Raw genomic sequence first — 18,416 nt, 5'->3', positions numbered from 1 at the left:
CCCCAGTCCAACATCAGGGCCTCACCCGGAACTGGCCCCCATCGCCGTCATCCAGCTCCAGGATGTAGCCGTCCACGGGGCTGTGGGTGAAGGGCGGCATCCTCCAGGCCAGTGTGACGCTATTGTTGTGGGTGCAACACTTCTCCAGCTGCAGCAGGGGGCCGGGCGGCACTGTGACAGGAACAGGAACGGCGGGTTCAGCTCACGGACCCCGACAGCATGCCAGACACCTGTGTGGACTCTCCTCCCCCATCGCAGGGCCCCCGGCCCCCAGGAGGAACGGTGGCGCCACCCTGCGGTCCCTCCCAGCCTCTCGCAGGCACACCTCAGCCCCGGGATCTCAGTCTCAAGGCTGGCAGAGGGAGGGTGGGGGCAGCGCGATCTCAGGTGACCGTGCACTTCCAGCCTGTCCTGGAATCTGGGGTGGGAGGTGGGAGAGGCATGGCCTGTGCCTCCACGACTCTGCATCTGGAGCCCCAAGGAGGAGCCCCACCTACCCACTGAGAATCCCTAGTTTTGAGTCTCAGACCCACAAGGAACCCGTGAGGGTTGCCAACAGAGCCGGGTTCCAAGTGCCTCGGAGCCACTGCGGGGCCAGCGTGCAGCTGACACTAGGCTGGGAAGGTGCTGGTGGGGTGAATCCAAGGACGCATTTAAACCTTTGGCTGGAAGCACGTTAGAGGCCCAGGGAACCAGAGCCGGGAAGGAGAGGCAATCGGAGTATCCAGTGGTCAGCCCTCGGAATCAGGGATTTGAATCAAATGTTATCATGGTAAGTTCTGTCACAGGAAGATCCGGAGAAAGTTTTTATATTCTAGCCTTGTTCCGGCTCTGGAGATTTTAGAAATAAATACAGTCCACACTGACAGTTTTTAAAGGGAAAACTGCAACATCAGATTTGTAAAACTTCCAGATTTCCATTTGGCCCCCGTTATTAGGGGCGTCTCCCAGATTTCCCCCCATGGTTTAGCTGGGTGCAGCCCTGTCTTACTTACAGACTTGGTCTCAGGGCTGGCTGAGCATAGCTGACTCCCCCGGGGCCTCGGTTTACAAACAGGTAGGGGTCCCCCTCTATCCCTAGGCTCTCCCACGCCCTCTGTGAATCCCTCCCGGAGCAGTGTCCAGAGCGGCTCCAGGCCTCCACCTTTGGCACCTCAGCTTTCCCGAGCCCCCCTGTCTTCTGCCGCACCCCTGCACACTCTGCCAGGCTCCTCCTGCTCCTCAGCACCACGTCTCATTCACACCCAGGGCAGGCGGCATTTCCAACCCTGGCCCGAGGTGCAAACCGAGTGTGGGAGGGAGCACGCAGATGTGCAAGACTCCTGTTTCATCTTTGGCGTAAAAATGGCCACACGTTTGGCGGGTAAGGATTTCTTGCACTCAACAGATTCTGCAGGTGTAGCACTCCATCCTTTGATATTTTGGTTTTAAAAAACCAAACAGCTTCCTTGCCTCTCCTGAATGTGGCCTCGATGCCTCTGGAGAGGCGGCCTTTGGATCAGGACTGGTTCGGGCCATCGCTTGCTACTTTGTAACCTGGTGCAAGCCACGCAACTTTATCTGACCCTTAGCCTGTGTCCCTCGTGGCTCTCTGAGCTCACCTCCCAGCCTCCTCCACCTTGTTCATTCTGCTCTCACCTCTGACCTTCTTGCTCTTCTTCTTGGAACCCAGAAAATGGATTCCTGCCTCAGGGCCTTTGCATTTGCCACTCCTCCGCCACCTGGAATGTTCTTTCCCTATACTGCATCTCTCTCCCCTCAAAACATCCCGCTTTCCCCAAAAGCCTCTTTTGGCCATGAGACGATGTATCTGTGTACTGTCTGTTTCCTTTTCTGGAATATCAGCTGAGTCTTGTGAGCGAGTATGTTGACTTGTTCAAAGCGGTGTCCTGCTCCTAGAACAGTGCCTGGCACAGGGTAGACACTCACTAAGTGTCTGAATAAAAAAAGAACCCTCTTTTACAAAGGAGAGAACTTGGACTCAGACTGGGATGCCACCCGTCCTAGGTCCTCCAGCTACCCAGGGTGACCCAGGCTGAACTGGGACTTGGGCCCCGGCCTGTGACTCGGGCAGCCTTCCCCTCCCGCTCTGCCTCACTATGTGTGTCACCCGTCTTCTGGTGACACTAAGCTGCCCCCCTCAGAGTGGATGCCCCTTCCAAAAGAGGCACAGACAGAACTGGGCCAACCACGGCTCACCCCTACATTTCATCTGGATGAAGTCCAGCTGGTGGATGGCTTGCAGCAGCGGCTCGCTGTCCAAGGTCAGGTCAAACTCCGCAGACACTTTTGGCTCCAGGGCGCCTTTGACCCACTGCTCCTGAGACACCTGGACGCGCTTGATCAGAGCATCCGAGATCTTAAAGGGGAGCACAGAGTATAGGGTTTCGATGTGCAAAGGGAAAATCATGCAGCAAGTGATGGGTTAAGAGGAGGGGCTTGGTGTCTGTGGCTTGGGGACAGGAAGGGGCTGTGTCAGCCGTATGCTCTCAGGCCAGCCAGGGCAGGGAGTATATGATCCCTGCCGGCATGCCACCGTGCAAATAAAAGTGAACTGTATTGTTTAAATCGTATTTAAAAAAAATTTTTTTTAACGTTTATTTATCCTTGAGACAGAGACAGAGCACGAACGGGGGAGGGGCAGAGAGAGAGGGAGACAGAATCGGAAGCAGGCTCCAGGCTCTGAGCCATCAGCCCAGAGCCCGACGCGGGGCTCGAACTCACGGACCGCAAGATCATGACCCGGGCTAAAGTCGGACGCTTTACCGACTGAGCCACCCAGGCGCCCCTAAATCGTATTTTAAAAGGGCAATAATTTAAATGTAAAGAAGAACCTGCTATCTAAAGGTATCAGGTGGGGCGCTCGGGTGGCTCAGTCGGTTGAGCGTCTGACCCTTGATTTCAGCTTAGGTCATGATCTCACGGTTGGTAGGATCGAGGCTGGTGTGACAGTGCAGAGCCCGCTTGGGATTCTCTCTCTCTTCCTGTCTCCCTACCCCTCCCCTGGCCTCTCTCTCTTTCTCTCTCTCTCAAAATAAATACACATTAAAAAATATGAAGATACCAGGCCAAACCGTTTTGTGAAGCAAATGCGCAAAAGCATTCTTCCTTATACTGCTTTTGTGAGATCCAGTACTTTGCAAAGTGAAACATACTAGCAGTTCCTCCCAGGGTCTGAAGAGAGCGCTTCCTGTATCCCCGGAGTTTTGAAGCTTGCTCCCCACAGTGTGTCCTCGCCCTCCCCCCAAGTTGCTCCAAACTGTCCCTCCATTGCACTCCCAGCTCCGCTGTCTTCCGCTGGAAAGTCCTGCTCATTCAGACACTTACACGTGTCCCTGTCGAGCCATCCTGTGAACCCTTCGTGGGGACTAGTGAAGGGGGCCATCATTTCCCCATAGATGGAGGGCTGAGCCCCTGTCACTGCCCTGTCCTCTAGAGATGCTCGTGGCCCTGAGTCAGCCTGGCTGTTGGAGGGATGCCCTGGCAAGCCTGCATGGGCTCTGCAGGCAGCGGCCATCTGTCCAGGCCTGTGGCACTCTGCACATTGAGGTAATGGGCCGTGTGGATTCTGCTAACTCACTTCCTCCAAGCCTCCAGCTTGTTTGGCAAGGACTGTCCTTTCCCATTTGTGGAGAAAATGTTGAGTTGGGGTCTCTGGAAGTCAAAGCATAAATGCACGACACGTTGGCCCTAGGGATTAATACATTTGACCTCCTTTTTTAACGAGGGCACAGAATCAGGGTCACAGCTAGTGAGAGGCAGACGAGAGACGAGAACCTGGATCTTCTGGAATCTCTGAGCAAGGGAGAATCTACTCAATTCCAAGCCACTGGTAGGGACCGTCCTAAAACTCCGGATAGCTTGGGAAGCGGTGGTGGACTTGGAGGCAGGAAGCCAAGCCTGCCTGGGTCCTCCCAGTGCGCAGGCTCACCTGTAGGAAGCCAGAGGGGTCGTTCTCCTTGATCACCTCTAGGCAGTACTCCATCAGCCCGGTTGACTGACGCAGCTTCAGTGTGCAGTGATTGATCTGGTCCCAAACCATCTGTGATGCAAAGAACCCCTAGTAACCAACTCATCAGAGGAGGGGCAGCCAGGCTGCAGTGGAAGTTGGAGAATTAGCACAGAGAAAGCCCTAGACACTGCAGCGCTGGTCTGCGCCACCTTGCACCCTCTCCTCTGGCTGTTCTGCTCCTGAGCTCCACGTGCCCTCTTCCTTGGGGAATAAACGGACCCACCGCCCAACAGAACAAACTCTGCCTGAACCCTGGGCACTAGAGAAAGTGCATGGTCTGAAACTGTCCACGTGATCAGTGACCACCTCCTGTCTTACTTTTCATCGTTGGTGGTCGTGGATAACTCCATGGGCTCGGCCTCTTCACTTGGAAACCATGGGCTATCCCCAACACGCATTCCTCCTTTCCTTGAAAGTAATATTTCCTGCTTCAGTTGGGAAATGTCTATGAAATCGGTTGAGCCGTCAAGGCAATGAAGCAGTCCTCTGTCAACGCAGAGCGTTCATGGCACCTGCCCGGAGCAGGAGCCCAACGTCCCGTGAGGGGACACCCTCCCCTTCCCGTGGTGGATATTTAACAACACAATAAATATTTAATATTTAATAATGCCATAAAAATATTGCATTCTTATTGCTGATTATTGAATATGTGAGATGTTAGAGAGGGCCTGAAGAAGGTGACAGAGCTGGCGACCCGAACAGAGGGCGGCCTCACTACGGTCACTGGTCACTACTGCTTTGCAAGCTGAGAACAGGTGGAGTCCCTTAGATGGAAAACAGGACTTCAGAGAAGATAGGAGAAGGGTACCCCTGACCTGAGAACAGCAGGATTCAGTGCACCTGACTGTGGCTTTGCAGGGACAGTGTGGGTGATGGCTGGCTTTGGGGAAAGTCACGCGAGTGTGAGCACGTCCGGGGCAGCTGGCTTATCCCTTCCTTGCCTCATTCATTCATTCACTCATTCATGCATTCATTCATTCTCTCACCCACCTAATATCGACCCAGTACCTACTGTGTGCTCCAGTCCATTCGCGGTGTGGAGGCCACGATGGGAAACGAGGGTGTCGTCACCCGGGGACGTACCTTCAGCTTGTGCTCTCTCTCTTTGGTGACCTTGGTGAGCAGCTTGGCTTTCTGCCGAGTTAAAGCATCGACCAGCGCATCACACTGAGCAACCAGGCAGGCTTCGTAGTCCAGTCCATTTTCCTGGGGGGAGCAGAGAGCTTTAGACAGAAGACATGCTGAAACCTGGCCAGTGCTAGCCGCGAAGACGTGTTTCAGAGAAGCTTTCCCCAGAGTCATCTGTAACATTACTACATTGGAAACAACGTAAATACGAATCAGGAGGGGGTACCATGAATCCTGGCACACCAGTATGGTGAAATATCCGGTAGTCGTTCAAACCTCGTCCGTTGAGAGTTTTTAACGTCTTGGAAAATGCTCATGAGGGACTGGGAAGAAAACAAAAGGGGGGCTACAAGTTGCACACAGCATAATTCCGTCCTGTGTGTGCGTGCACACGTGTGTCTACATAGCAGAAGAACGTGTCAGAATGGTGAGGTGGTCACCCCAGGGGGGAGATATTGGTGAACCTTTCCATGGCTCTCTCACTCTCTACTTTCCAAAATTTCTATAATACATGCTTTTGCTTTTTATAATCGGAAAGCAGGAAAACAACGGAAGACTGCAGGATCTCGGTCAGTCTCACAAAAGAATCCTTCTAGGTCTCAGAGATCAGCAGGGATCCGGACCTCGTGCTACGGCCTCTGGTGAAGCTCTCACACCCAGGAACTCAGAATGTGACCGTGTTTGGAGACAAGGCCTCCGGAGAGGTGATGACATTACAATGGAGTCATTCGTGGGGGGGCTGCTCCAAGATTAAGAAGTCGGTGCCTTTGGTCCGGTCTGTACGAATGGGCCCTCCACGCATGCACATTCGTATAGAGCACACGCGTGTGTGTCCTCTCCCTTGCGGACAGCTCCTGAAGCCAGAGACTTCTTGATCTGTGTTGGGCTCAGTACGTGGCACAGTCAACACATTTATGCGGTAAATGATGTATCGATTCCCTGGGTACAGAAGCACCGTGCACAGATATTACATAGGCCTCCGTGGCCGCACGGAGTGCTGGCCCCTTTCCAGCTCTCGTTCTACGATTCTCCGTAACTGGGTGCATGGGGGATCCCTTTCCAGTATCAGGTGCCACACGGCTGTCGGCGGCTTGAGCGGGTGATGTCTGCAACGTCCGAGGCTGTGCAGCAGGACAGTTAAGCCTCCTGTGTTCGTCCCCCACAAGACGCTCGCCACAGGACCCTCCCTTGCTACACGCCCGCCCTCCCCGTGCTGCAGCTCTGCTCACCTGGACCTGCTGCAGGATGTTCTTCAGCTGAACCAGAAACTCCTTTGCTTCTTTTGCCTTATCGGAAACTCCATTTAAGGCCTGTGACAGTTGGGCCTAAAAAGATACCGAGCGGTGAAAAGACAAATCCGGCGTGAACGGCCCAGAGTTTGCGCCGCACCCGAAAGGCTTGTGGGTATGTGAGGGGCTAGAACGGATCCCGCGTGCCGGAGCCGTATGGACTGGGAGCCCTAAGGCATCCTCTGGAAGTGGGACGCAGCCTCCTGTGGCGGGCCCCTTAGCCCTCCAGAGTCCTCCCCTTGCAGAGGGCAGTGTGGACAGAGGGGGCTCGAAGGGCACACCAGTTGCTGGCACCCAGAGGTGGAACCGCCAGCCCGGATGGAATCTATGGCCTTTTTAACAAAATGCATACACGTGCAATCGAATTGGTCTTCGAACCTAGCTGCTGGAGACTGATGACCTTGATTGTGGCCATATTGACCATGAGTCACATTTTGCTAATTAAAAAACCAAAGACGGGGCCAGAAAGGCCAGGGTCATATCCGGCCCGCCCTTCCCCTCTAGCTTCAGGTCTTTGTTCCAATGTCACCTGGTCAGCGAGGCCTTTCCTGATGACCCTATGAAATAGCCCTCTCCCCTTGCCCTGCTCTGTTCTTCTTTATAACATTCATCACCACCTGACACAGGTTTGTTTACTGATGGTCTCCCCTCACCTGCACGTAAGCTCCCTAGAGCAGGGACCTTGCCTGGTTTGTTCACCTCTAGCACTGGGCATACGGTAGCACTACATGAATATTTGTGGAATGGGTGAATCCGTGAATGAGATTCTTTTTTTTTTTTTAAGTTTATTTCTTTTGAGAGAGAGCGCACATGCATGCAAGCAGGGGAGGGGCAGAGAGAGAGGGAGAGAGGGAATCCCCAGCAGGTTCCACACTGTCAGCACAGAGCCCAGTGCAGGGCTCGATCCCATGACCCATGAGATCATGACCTGCGCCCAGAGTTGGACACTTGACCGAGCCACCCATGTGCCCCAGTGAAGGTGATTCTTTAGGCCGTACCAATGATTCTCAAAGTGTGGTTCCTAGACTGGCAGCATCGGGGTCACCTGTCATCTGGGACTTTGAAATGCGACTTCTCTGGCCCCACCCTTGGCCCTACTGATCAGAAACTGGGAGTGAAAGCCCAGGAGCCTGGCTTTTATGAAGCCCTCTCAGGGGATCTGATGTAGTTTGAGATCCACTGAACTGTACCAACACAGCCTGGTTGAACATCTCTGGGGAACATGGTAAAGGAAGCCATGGAGTGGAAAAGACCACTCAGGGAAAAATGAGGAGAGAGAAGGAGGGAGCCTCAGACCCAGGAAGCATCCACACTCAAGTTGAGGTCAGGGTGAGGTCTGGGCTCTGTCCTGCTCCTTTCTCCACTGGCCTCCCCATCCCTACCCCCACCCCAGGTGGTTTAGGCTCCGCCCCCCACAGCTCACACAGGGGGTACCACTTTCTATTATAAGTATCTATGCATGAAGACTAGCCAATGGAACTTACGGGAATGACAGAAGGGTTCCGTGTCTGCTCTGATTCGGCAGCCACCAGCCACGTGTGGCTGCTGAGCACTGAAAAGTAGCCAATGTAACTGAGGAGGTGCATTTTAAATTGTATTTAGTTAATGCTTCACATGTGGCCAGTGGCTGCTGGTGTGGACAGCCTTGGAAGGTTACAGGTCCCAGGATAACTCAGCCCATCCCCAGAAAGCTGCACCCACAAAGAGACTGAGATGTCAGGATCGTTCATGGGCCCCAAGAGGATCTTCAACAATCGGGATTTTACTTATTTATTTTTTCAAGATATATTTATTTTTTTTTAATTTAATTTTTTAAAATTTACATCCAAATTAGTTAGCATAGAGGGCAACAATGATTTCAGGAGTAGATTCCTTAATGCCCCTTACCTGTTTAGCCCATCCCCCCTCCCACACCCCCTACAGTAACCCTCAGTTTGTTCTCCATATTTATGAGTCTCTTCTGTTTTGTCCCCCTCCCTGTTTTTATATTATTTTTGTGTCCCTTCCCTTGTGTTCATCTGTTCTGTGTCTTAAAGTCCTCATATGAGTGAAGTCGTATGATTTTTGTCTTTCTCTGACTGCCTAATTTCACTTAGCATAATACCCTCCAGTTCCATCCATGTAGTTGCAAATGGCAAGATTTCATTCTTTTTGATTGCCGAGTAATACTCCATTGTATATATATACAACATCTTCTTTATTCATCCGTCAGTGGACATTTGGGCTCTTTCCATACTTTGGCTATTGTTGATAGTGCTGCTAGAAACATGGAGGTGCATGTGTCCCTTCGAAACAGCACACCTGTATCCCGTGGATAAATGCCTAGTAGTGCAATTGCTGGGTCATAGGGTAGTTCTATTTTTAGTTTTTTGAGGAACCTCCATACTGTTTTCCAGAGTGGCTGCACCAGCTTGCATTCCCATACAATAGGGATTTTAAATGCAAGTTTATCAGTGTCCAGAAAAGTGTGGCACCTTCCTCCCTATTACAGTCTCCCAAAGCATGGGGCCCACAGTGACTGAAACAGTTCCTTCCCCAAGTGGGGGGGAGGCATCTCCCATGAACCTATATAGTCCTTGATGCTGGGGACTTTGTCTTTTGTCTTTGCATTTCTAGCCAGTGATGCCGGCACAAAGCAGGGGCTCAGAAAAGCCTCACTGGCTGGATAAAAAAAACCAAAACAGATTGATTGCTTCACTGGAGGTACATGCTAACATGGGACAGATTCCAGGAGACCTATCACTGTTGCGGGCACCCTTTGCCAGCAAGAAGTTCTGAGAGGTGGCATTAGTGAGGGTCCTTCACCCTCCTCCTGGTACTTGGCGCCAACATGGCTCTGTCCCCACTGCATCCGGCCAGCACTGGCCTCCCAGCAGCCCAGCCCACCGCAGGGCCTGTCCACCTGCTTCCTGCTTGGCAAGTAGACCAAGGAGCGTGGCAAGGAGCCCAAGAACAGAGTGATTTTGAAGGACACAAGTGACCTTAGGCAAATACCCAGCTCCAAGGGGAATAATCTCACAGCTTGGTAGACACTGCTTCCAGACCCACCAGCCTTGCTGCCTGATCTTTCCAGCTCCTTCTTCTCAATGCACCCCCAGAGAGGCTGTCCAAGCACAGACCATCCCAGGGCCCAGCAGCGTGCTCATCCACGTGGGGGCTCCTATACCCTGGTCTGCTGTTTCCCCATGGAAGAGCCCCTGATGGCAGTGTGAATGCCGGGGGGGCATTAATGGAAGTCCCACAAGCACAAACTTGTACTTTTCTTGACCCCCATTGCTCTGTGCATGAAATGGCCACAAGTCACCTCTACTTGCCGGGAGGACAGCATTGTAGAAGATGGACCTGGGCATTCTAGTGGAAAAGGAGCAAAGGTTCTGGGGGCAAATGTGGAAATCACTTCTCAAGGGACAAATGGTTTATATGTTGGCTATGTATTAGGGGTTTACAGCATATTGTGTTTTGCTTCAGTTTTTCTTTTTTTTAATTTTTTAAATGTTTGATTCTATTTTTGAGACAGAGAGAGGCAGAACATGAGCAGGGGAGGGGCAAAGAGAGAGAGGGAGACACAGAATCCAAAGCAGGCTCTAGGCTCTCAGCTGTCAGCACAGAGCCTGACGCGGGGCTCAAACCCATCAACTGTGAGATCATGACCCGAGCTGAAGCTGGACGCCCAACCAACTGAGCCATCCAGGCGCCCCGCTTCAGTTTTCCTTAAGACACGTGCTTTTTCTTTTCTACAGGGACTATTTGGAGTGCTAGCAGAGGACATGGACAATTGTCCTTTTCTTTTATTTATTTATTTTATAAAGAACATTTTTTAAAGTTTTACTTATTTATTTTGAGAGAGACAGAGACAGTGTGAGCAGGGGAGGGGCAGAGAGAAAGGGAGAGAGAGAATCCCAAGCAGGCTCCACACTGTCACTGTCACTGTCAGCCCGACTTGGGGGCTCGAACTCACATAACCATGAGATCATGATCTGAGCCAAAACAGAGAGTCGGATGCTTAACTGACTGAGCCATTTAGGTGCCTCAAGAATTGTCTCTTTCTGGTCTGAGAAATAAGAATGGATCGTGTTGTCTCTTTGGATGGTGACTATACCAAACTCTTGGAAAGAAAGGAAATATCCAGGCAGAAGGTGAAATATTTTTCATGACTGAATGGATTTTTAAAAAATCTTTGATTCCAGGATGGTTAACATACAGTGTTATATTAGTTTCAGGTGTACAATACAGTGATTCATGACTGAATGGATTTTAACCCGAATCAAAAAAGTTGCATTTTATGTCTCCCTATTCTTTTTTTTTAATGTTTATTTATTTTTGAGAGAGAGAGAGAGGATGAGAGACAGCAAGCGGGGGAGGGGCAGAGAGAGGGAGACAGAGGGTCCAAAGCAGGCTTGGCACCAAGAGCAGAGAGCCCAATGCGGGGCTGGAACTCACCAACCATGAGATCATGACCTGAGCCGAAGTCAGACGCTTAACCAACTGAGCCACCCAGGTACCCATTATGTCTCCTTATTCTTTTAAGGTTGGAATTACATTCCTGTAAAGTCTCTAAATGGAGACAGGCAGCTTGAAAATATAAGTATTTCCCAGCTGGGTCAAACCAGCTGCCTGCCTGGCCCAGCAAACTGTCTTCACCAAGAGCAGCTTCTAGGTACACAGGGCAGTCCTCTGCCTTCGTCTTCCATATTCTGGATGGCGGTGCAGAGCATTATAACGCATGGCGCACGAGAACTCTGGGCTAGCGTGGTTCAAATCCTGGCTCTGTCACCGGCTGTGTATCATTTTTATTTCTTCCTTCCTACGCCATCTCTTTGTTCTGTAGTGTCCTCTACAAGACGGGGATGATAGTAATAACCCCTCCCTCCAAAGACGTCTTACCATTATGCAAAGACCATGTGAGGATACAGTGATGGGGTGGCTGGCCATTGGTAAGGCAGGAAGAGAGGTCTTAACAGGAAGTGACTCAGTCAGCACCTTGATCTTGGACTTGCAGTCTCCAGGACAGTAAAAAATGAATCTGTTGTTGATTACCTCGGTCTGTGGTATTTTGTTAGAGGGGCTGAAAGAGACCAGGGCGTGAATTTATCTAAGTTACCCGACTGGAATCTATTATATTTTCATTGCAAATGGCCTCAGAGATCATTCTCATCCATTTGTCATGGGCTCTGTGCAGAAGGTCCTAAGCTGCCTCCGTTTAAACTCGGTCCTTGTTCTCGAACATCCTTGGCTAGACACCAGGGGTCTAGACATGGCTCAGTCAACCTCTCATTTCATACACGAAAAAACTGAGCCCCTAGTAAAAGGTGACTGTCAAGGAGTGCACAAATGCATTAGTGTATTACCTTGATGGTAGATGGCACAAATTATACGGGTGGTATGCCTTACACACAGTAAACACTCATGAAATGTTTCTTTCGTGAAGTTGCCCAAGGTCATACAGCTTGCTTAAAGCCATTCCTGTTTGAATGTAAAAGGTCTAGAACCCCTAGGCGCCCCTCTCAAGGAAAATATTGTCCATAGGCTTGAAGGGGGTGGAGGAATGAGACCCATGTTATTACAGTGTCTGTGTTCATTTAACACCAGCTACTAATGTTTGGAGAACATTTTTCCCATGAGCTGCTGAATCCTTCCTTTTAGCACTAGAGGCCCCACTGCCAAATGAGAAAAGGCAAGGCTCCCGGTAGAACTGTTAGCCCCCATCAACTGGGGAGTGAGGTAGGGCTTTGAGTTCAACGCTGCCCATATGCCCTGATGGGGGAAATGTGTGGTTACATGATGAAGATCACCACTTAAAGGTCATGCCAGGAAACTGAATCCTGCATATCCAAATTACCTTGTGACTGTTGTCTCTCAAACAGCTCTGACCATGTCATTTCCCCTCTCACCAATGGCCTCCACTCCCCACTGAATCATGGTCCAGTCCTTAGCTCAATGTCCAAGGCTCTGGACATTGTCACCCTCTCTGGCGTTACCTCCCAGGGCTGCCCACATGGTTTCCACCCTTCGGTCAGACTGGACTCAGCAACCCCTGGGCTCCCCTCCTCCTTGCTTGGGCTCCTGCAGTTCCCTCTGCCTCACAAGCTCTCTCACTTCTGCTTTGCCTTCTGTTGCCTGTTAACATCCCATCCATCTTTCCATCCATCCATCCATCCTTCCATCCATCCATCCGTCCATCCATCCATAAAGATCCTTCCCAAATGCTACCTCCTCCTGAAGTTTTGTGACCTTCAGCAAATGGAGTGTTCCCTTTGAATTCCTCAAACAGGGCTGGCTTCTAGGACATATCTCACTGTCTTTGAGACAGGTGGCCCAGGAGAAGTGCATTAACTTTCCTGTCCTGTTGGCCAGTCCCAGCCCCTGGTGCCTGGCAAGCTTGCCCTGTGCATGTTGTGTGGGCAGCACGATGCCTTAAACCTAGAATGTGCTGCATAAATATCTGTGTCAGTGAATTGATTTTGTTCTGGATTTTGTCTGACTAGCTCCCTTGAGCTATTCAAGACTCAATTCTCCCACCTGCTGGGCATAATTAAAATGGCCATGTGGCCACTCTGAACCCACCATTTCCAGGGCACAGAGCCCCATATGGTACTGGGCATTGGCAATCTGACCCTACCCTAGTGATTGAGATGATTTTCATGACTTCTGGGTGTTAACTCTTTCTAGTTAATTGCCACCACAGATCCACCCAAATGTAGCAGTACTAGGTGGGACTTCTGATGTCCTTCCACTCCTGGCTCCTGCTTGAAGACCTGAGCAAACTGCCAACAGCTGGAAAAGCCCTGTCTCATAGCAGCACCCTCCTTTCTAGCTGGCAGACAACAGCTTTGTTTTCCAGTCTTCTCCAACCTGCTAGCCACACGCTTCAAGAGCCCAGTAACTAAATGAATAAAACTGTCCTAGTTGTCAGCCTAAAGTGAGGCTCGGAAAGCCAGTGGTGGGATTTGATTGCCGTTACTATTGAGGCAGATGCAGTGACAGAGCTGGAGACTGGAAAGCCTAGCACTCCAGTCCCTGGGGACAGCTCACAGGGACAGGTGGGTACATGGAGTTCCCAGGAGGGAGGAGTGGATAGACCCACGCAGGGTGCTGAGATGGGAATGAGAATACCCTCCCCACAATGAGGCAGTGGCAGCCAGGCCTCCCAGAATCCTCTAACCCATAAGACCCTTCCTTCCCAGTCGGCTCCCAGGACTCAGCCCCCACCCCCAAGGGGCCAAGTCATAGAGACTTTGATCCACAGGGTGTGAAGGACTGATGCTAAGGGGGAACATGGACAGGGCCCTTAGGTAGAAGTCTGCTTTGAGACAGATCAGACCAGTATTTGCTCTGAGGGGAGCAATGCTGAATGGCAGACTTCTTCTGGGTTTACTTTGGGTCACAGGCTAAGGGGACCCACCCAGTAGCACAAAATATCTTTGCCGGAAGAACTAAGCAACCAGGGGTGACCCAGAGAGCTTCTTTCCAGTGGATGTGGGCCAGGTTTGTGGGGAGTCCCCTGAAGCAAAACAGTTTAGAGGATCACAGCTCTGTCCCCACTGGCTCCCTGTGTTTCTGGCCACTAAGCCAGTAAGGAAGAGACATGGTGTTTGAATGGGGCTCTAGATGCTAATCCAATGCTCTGCTCTATGAGCCTGCCAACCCCAGAACCTCTAGATGGAGGCTACTGCCATGGCCCTGTCAACACTGAAGAATTGTTATCTATGAAGACCCCACCCTTCCTTACTGCCCCCACACAGCATTGATGCAAAATAAGAGAATGTTCTGAGAGGATCTGCCTTGTCTTGACTTCTCAGACTCATTCAGTTCCCCTGGTTGTGAGTTCTTAGGCTGTATTAGTTGCCTGTTGCTGCTATGACACGTTACAATAAACTTAGTGACCTGGGGTGCCTGGGTGGCGCAGTCGGTTAAGCGTCCGACTTCAGCCAGGTCACGATCTCGCGGTCCGGTCCGTGAGTTCGAGCCCCGTGTCAGGCTCTGGGCTGATGGCTCGGAGCCTGGAGCCTGTTTCCGATTCTGTGTCGCCCTCTCTCTCTGCCCCTCCCCCGTTCATGCTCTGTCTCTCTCTGTCTCAAAAATAAAAATAAAAAACGTTGAAAAAAAAAATTTTTTTTTTAAATAAAAAAAAAAACAATAAACTTAGTGACCCACGCCAACACTGGTTTTATTCTCTTACAGTTCTGGAGGCCAGAAGTCCAAAGTGAGACTTATGGGGCTAAAATCAAGGTAAAATCATGGCTCATTCCTTCTGGAGGCTAAAGGAGAATCTGTTTCCTTGTCTCTACCACTGTCTAGAGGCACTACCCCCATCTGGCTCTTCCTTCATCATCCAGCCTCTTGCTGTTGTCCTCATGTCTTCAACTACCAACTCTGGCCTCCTGCCTCCTCTTACAGGGACGCTTACGATGACATTGGACCCAGTTGAGTAATCTAGGACCGTCTTCTTATCTCAAACTCCTTACAAAGTACTTTTTGCCATATCAGGTAACATATTCACAGGTCTGAGGATTGGGAAGGGGATGTTCTTGGGGCCATTATTTAGCCTGCTACACCTGGCAGCTGAATTTATCTTTTCCATGAACACTTTTTTTTTTAATGTTTATTTTTGAGAGAGAGAGAGAGAGAGAGAGAGAGAGAGTGTGAGTGGGGGTGGGGCAGAAAGAGAGGGAGACACAGAATCTGAACCAGGCTCCAGTCCCGGAGTTGTGAACACAGAGCCTGACGTGGGGCTTCTGACAGACTGGCTATAGATGGGAGGTTCCCATGACCTCCTCCTCGGGGTTTGATTAATTTGCTAGAGCAGCTCACAGAACTCAGAGAAACACTTTACTTCCTAGATTATTAGTTTATTAAAATGGGATATAACTCAAGATCAGTCAGATTGAAGAGATGCATAGGGTAAGGCCTGGGGAAAGAGTGCAGAGTGACCATGTCCTCTCTGAGCCATCACTCTCCCCAAATGTCCATGAATTCACCAGCCAGGAAGCTCTCTGAACCCTACCCTTTTGGATATTGATGGAGGCTTCATTACAGAGGCATGATGGATTAAGTCATTGGACACTGGCAATTGATTCAACCTCTAGCCCCCCTCCCCTCCCTGGAAGTTGGGTTGGTGGTGGAGGAGAGGGTGCCAGAGTGGGGAGGGGCTGAACAGCTTAACCCTCTGGTCCCATGGCCAACTGTAGGTTACCTAGGGGCTTCCCAAAAGTCACCTCATTAATGTAAAAGAAACCTTTATTGCTCTCATCACTTAGGAAATTTCTAGGGTTTTAGGAGCTCTGTGCCAGGAACTGGGATGAAGACCACATACATATTTTTTTTTTTTTTTAATTTTTTTTTTTTCAACGTTTTTTATTTATTTTTGGGACAGAGAGAGACAGAGCATGAACGGGGGAGGGGCAGAGAGAGAGGGAGACACAGAATGGGAAACAGGCTCCAGGCTCCGAGCCATCAGCCCAGAGCCTGACGCGGGGCTGGAACTCACGGACCGCGAGATCGTGACCTGGCTGAAGTCGGACGCTTAACCGACTGCGCCACCCAGGCGCCCCCATATTTTATTTTTAAATCACAATATCACACTATCATCGCACTAGGAGGGTGTGAGAGGCAGACTAGAGAGGTGGGGGAGGGGCACATGGGCAGCTAAACTCTAGAAGAGCAAACAGAAAAGAGGACTTGCTTTTCATTTGTAAAGGGCATTCCCAATGGCTCTCTCTGCTGTCACTAAAACTAGATGTCCTGTCCCTCAGCCTAATCAAGTGCCCACATCCAGCAAGTCTTCACAGGGAAGTACCACCAGGAGCCCTCTGCACACAGCCCGGCTCAGAGACGGTTTGCTGTCCCTCCCTCCTGTGCCTCTGGGGCACTTGGCTTCCTTTGGACCTGCCTTTCCTACACCTCCTCTGCAGCGTGACACCCCCTCGGGAGACACTAGAGAAGGGATACATTGAAAAAGGAGCTGGATATTCACAGAGCATCTGGCACGCTCACACAGAGGAGGAGGTGGTGAAATGGGGTTGCATGGGCCCCAGGGTATTTCTCCCACCTTTTCATCCTCTGCTAGCAGTAATGTGTTGGTTTTTAAAATTTGTGGCTGGAGACGCATGAGCAGTGTTAAGACATAACCACCCCCGCCCAAGCAGGTGGCCTCCTCAGTCTCCCAGGGTAGAATCCTACTCCCCACTTGGGGAGTCCAAGCCCACTGACGTCTTTTCCTTGCATCTTCTGAAATGTTCTCTTCTGCTGTGTAAGAGCTGGAGGACCCAGCAACTGGGACCCCAATGACTAACACAGTGGTGACCTTCCAGCTTCGTCATTCCCCTGGGAGGCCTCTGAGCTTTCCGTTCGTAGATTTATCTTCTGTTCGAGATTCATGTGCCTGGTAAGACACATGACCTTGCTGATCAGGCAGACGTAGATGCCATGGGAGTATGTTAGTAAGATGGGCAGGCCTCTGACAGGGGATAGAAGCAATCCAGATGGCCAGAGCAATACCTTTCCATTATCCCAGCTTCCATCTGGAAGGCAGCAGGGAGAGGCTGACTGCCGTTTTCCCGCAGTCAAGATACTTCTCAATTCAAGCCCTCACCCTTGATCAGCTTCAAGGGGATGTGTTATGGGTTTAATTGTATCTTCCCAAAGAGATATGTTGGAGTCCTAACCCTAGTACCTCAGAATGTGAGCTTATCTGGAGATAGGGTCTTTACAGAGGTGTTCAAGATCAAATGACGTCGTTAGGGTGGGCCCTAAACCAATACAACTGGGGTCCTTATATACAGGCACAGAGATAGACACTCGTGGAGGGAGGACACTATGTGAAGACTTGGGTTATGCAGCCACAGGCCAAGGAACTACCAGAAGCTGGGAGAGAGGCCTGGAACCAATCTTCCCCTAGAGCCTTTGAACCAAGTGGCCTTGTGTTGCCTTCATTTCAGACTTCTGGCCTCCAGAATTGTGAGAGAATAAATTTATGGCATTCCAAGTCACTCAGTTTGTGGTACTTTGGTGTTTTTTGTTGTTGTTGTTGTTGTTGTTGTTGTTATTTACTTAAAAAAATTTTTGTTTACATTTATTTATTTTTGAGAGATGGAGAAAGACAGTGTGAGCAGGGGAGGGGCAGAGAGAGAGGGAGACACAGAAGCCGAAGCAGGCTCCAGGTTCTGAACTGTCAGCACAGAGCCCGACGCGGGGCTCGAATCCACAAACTGTGAGATTATGACACGAGCTGAAGTCAGACGCTTAACCGACTAAGCCACCCAGGTGCCCTGTTTATTTACTTTTTGAGAGAGAGAGAGAAAGAGTGAGAGAGAGTGACAGAGAGCTCAAGCAGGGGAGGGGCAGAGGGAGAGAGGGAGACAGAGGATCTGAAGCAGGCTCTGTGCTGACAGGGGAGAACCCCATGTGGGGCTCAAACTCACAGACCATGAGATCATGACCTGAGCCAAAGTCGGATACTCAACTGACTGAGCCACCCAGGTGCCCCAGTTTGTGCTACTCTGTTATGGCAGCCTTGGCAAAATGCAAAAGGGTCTAAGCAGGACATTCACAGAAGCCAGGGGTTGATCCTGATCTGTTCTGTCCTACCTTGAAATGGATTCCTCCTTCTATAAAAAATCCTGTCTCCGCCACAATATCTCTCCCTCTGACCCTTGGGGTTCAAGGTTTTCTCTTCTGCAGCTCATGCAGAACAAAGTCAGAACTTCTCCACCAGGCCGTCAAGACTTTCATCCATTCATTGGTTTACTCAGTCAACAACCATCTGTTGGCCTCCCATAGATGAGGAAGACATGTTATATGGCTGGAAGGATTAGCACCTTCTCCCTCCCTGGGCTAGCTTGAAACCCAGGCACCTACGTTCCAGAAGATCCACAACCCTGGCGTCTCCCCCACAGCTGTGAGCCCTTATCCCAGCTGTCACTTCCACTAATAATGGACTCTGCTTGCCCAAGTCTCACTCACAGTTCTCCTCTTCCATGAAGCCTTCC

At 50.7% G+C, this 18,416-nt stretch overlaps 1 protein-coding gene across 3 annotated transcripts in view; it reads right to left on the bottom strand.

Annotated features, from left to right (window-relative positions):
- The window catches only part of TRIM67 (tripartite motif containing 67), a 54,291-nt gene that overhangs the window by 11,129 nt on the left and 24,746 nt on the right, over positions 1 to 18,416 (bottom strand). For 2 of the 3 annotated variants that reach the window (XR_009252088.1, XM_058696131.1), the window contains exons 2-6: positions 6,370 to 6,465; positions 5,096 to 5,218; positions 3,932 to 4,042; positions 2,200 to 2,359; positions 26 to 171 (exon numbers count right to left, since the gene is read on the bottom strand). Coding sequence is in view for 2 of the 3 variants with exons in the window: in XM_058696131.1 (XP_058552114.1) it covers positions 26 to 171; positions 2,200 to 2,359; positions 3,932 to 4,042; positions 5,096 to 5,218; positions 6,370 to 6,465 (636 nt within the window). In the remaining variant the exon portion in view is untranslated. The remainder of the gene's footprint in view (positions 1 to 25; positions 172 to 2,199; positions 2,360 to 3,931; positions 4,043 to 5,095; positions 5,219 to 6,369; positions 6,466 to 18,416) is intronic. The other variant, XM_058696132.1, reaches the window with a different exon arrangement.

The sequence above is a fragment of the Neofelis nebulosa genome, chromosome 13 (genome assembly GCF_028018385.1).
Source record: "Neofelis nebulosa isolate mNeoNeb1 chromosome 13, mNeoNeb1.pri, whole genome shotgun sequence".
In the NCBI taxonomy this organism is placed as follows: domain Eukaryota; kingdom Metazoa; phylum Chordata; class Mammalia; order Carnivora; family Felidae; genus Neofelis; species Neofelis nebulosa.
This window is presented reverse-complemented; position numbering and strand designations above follow the sequence as displayed.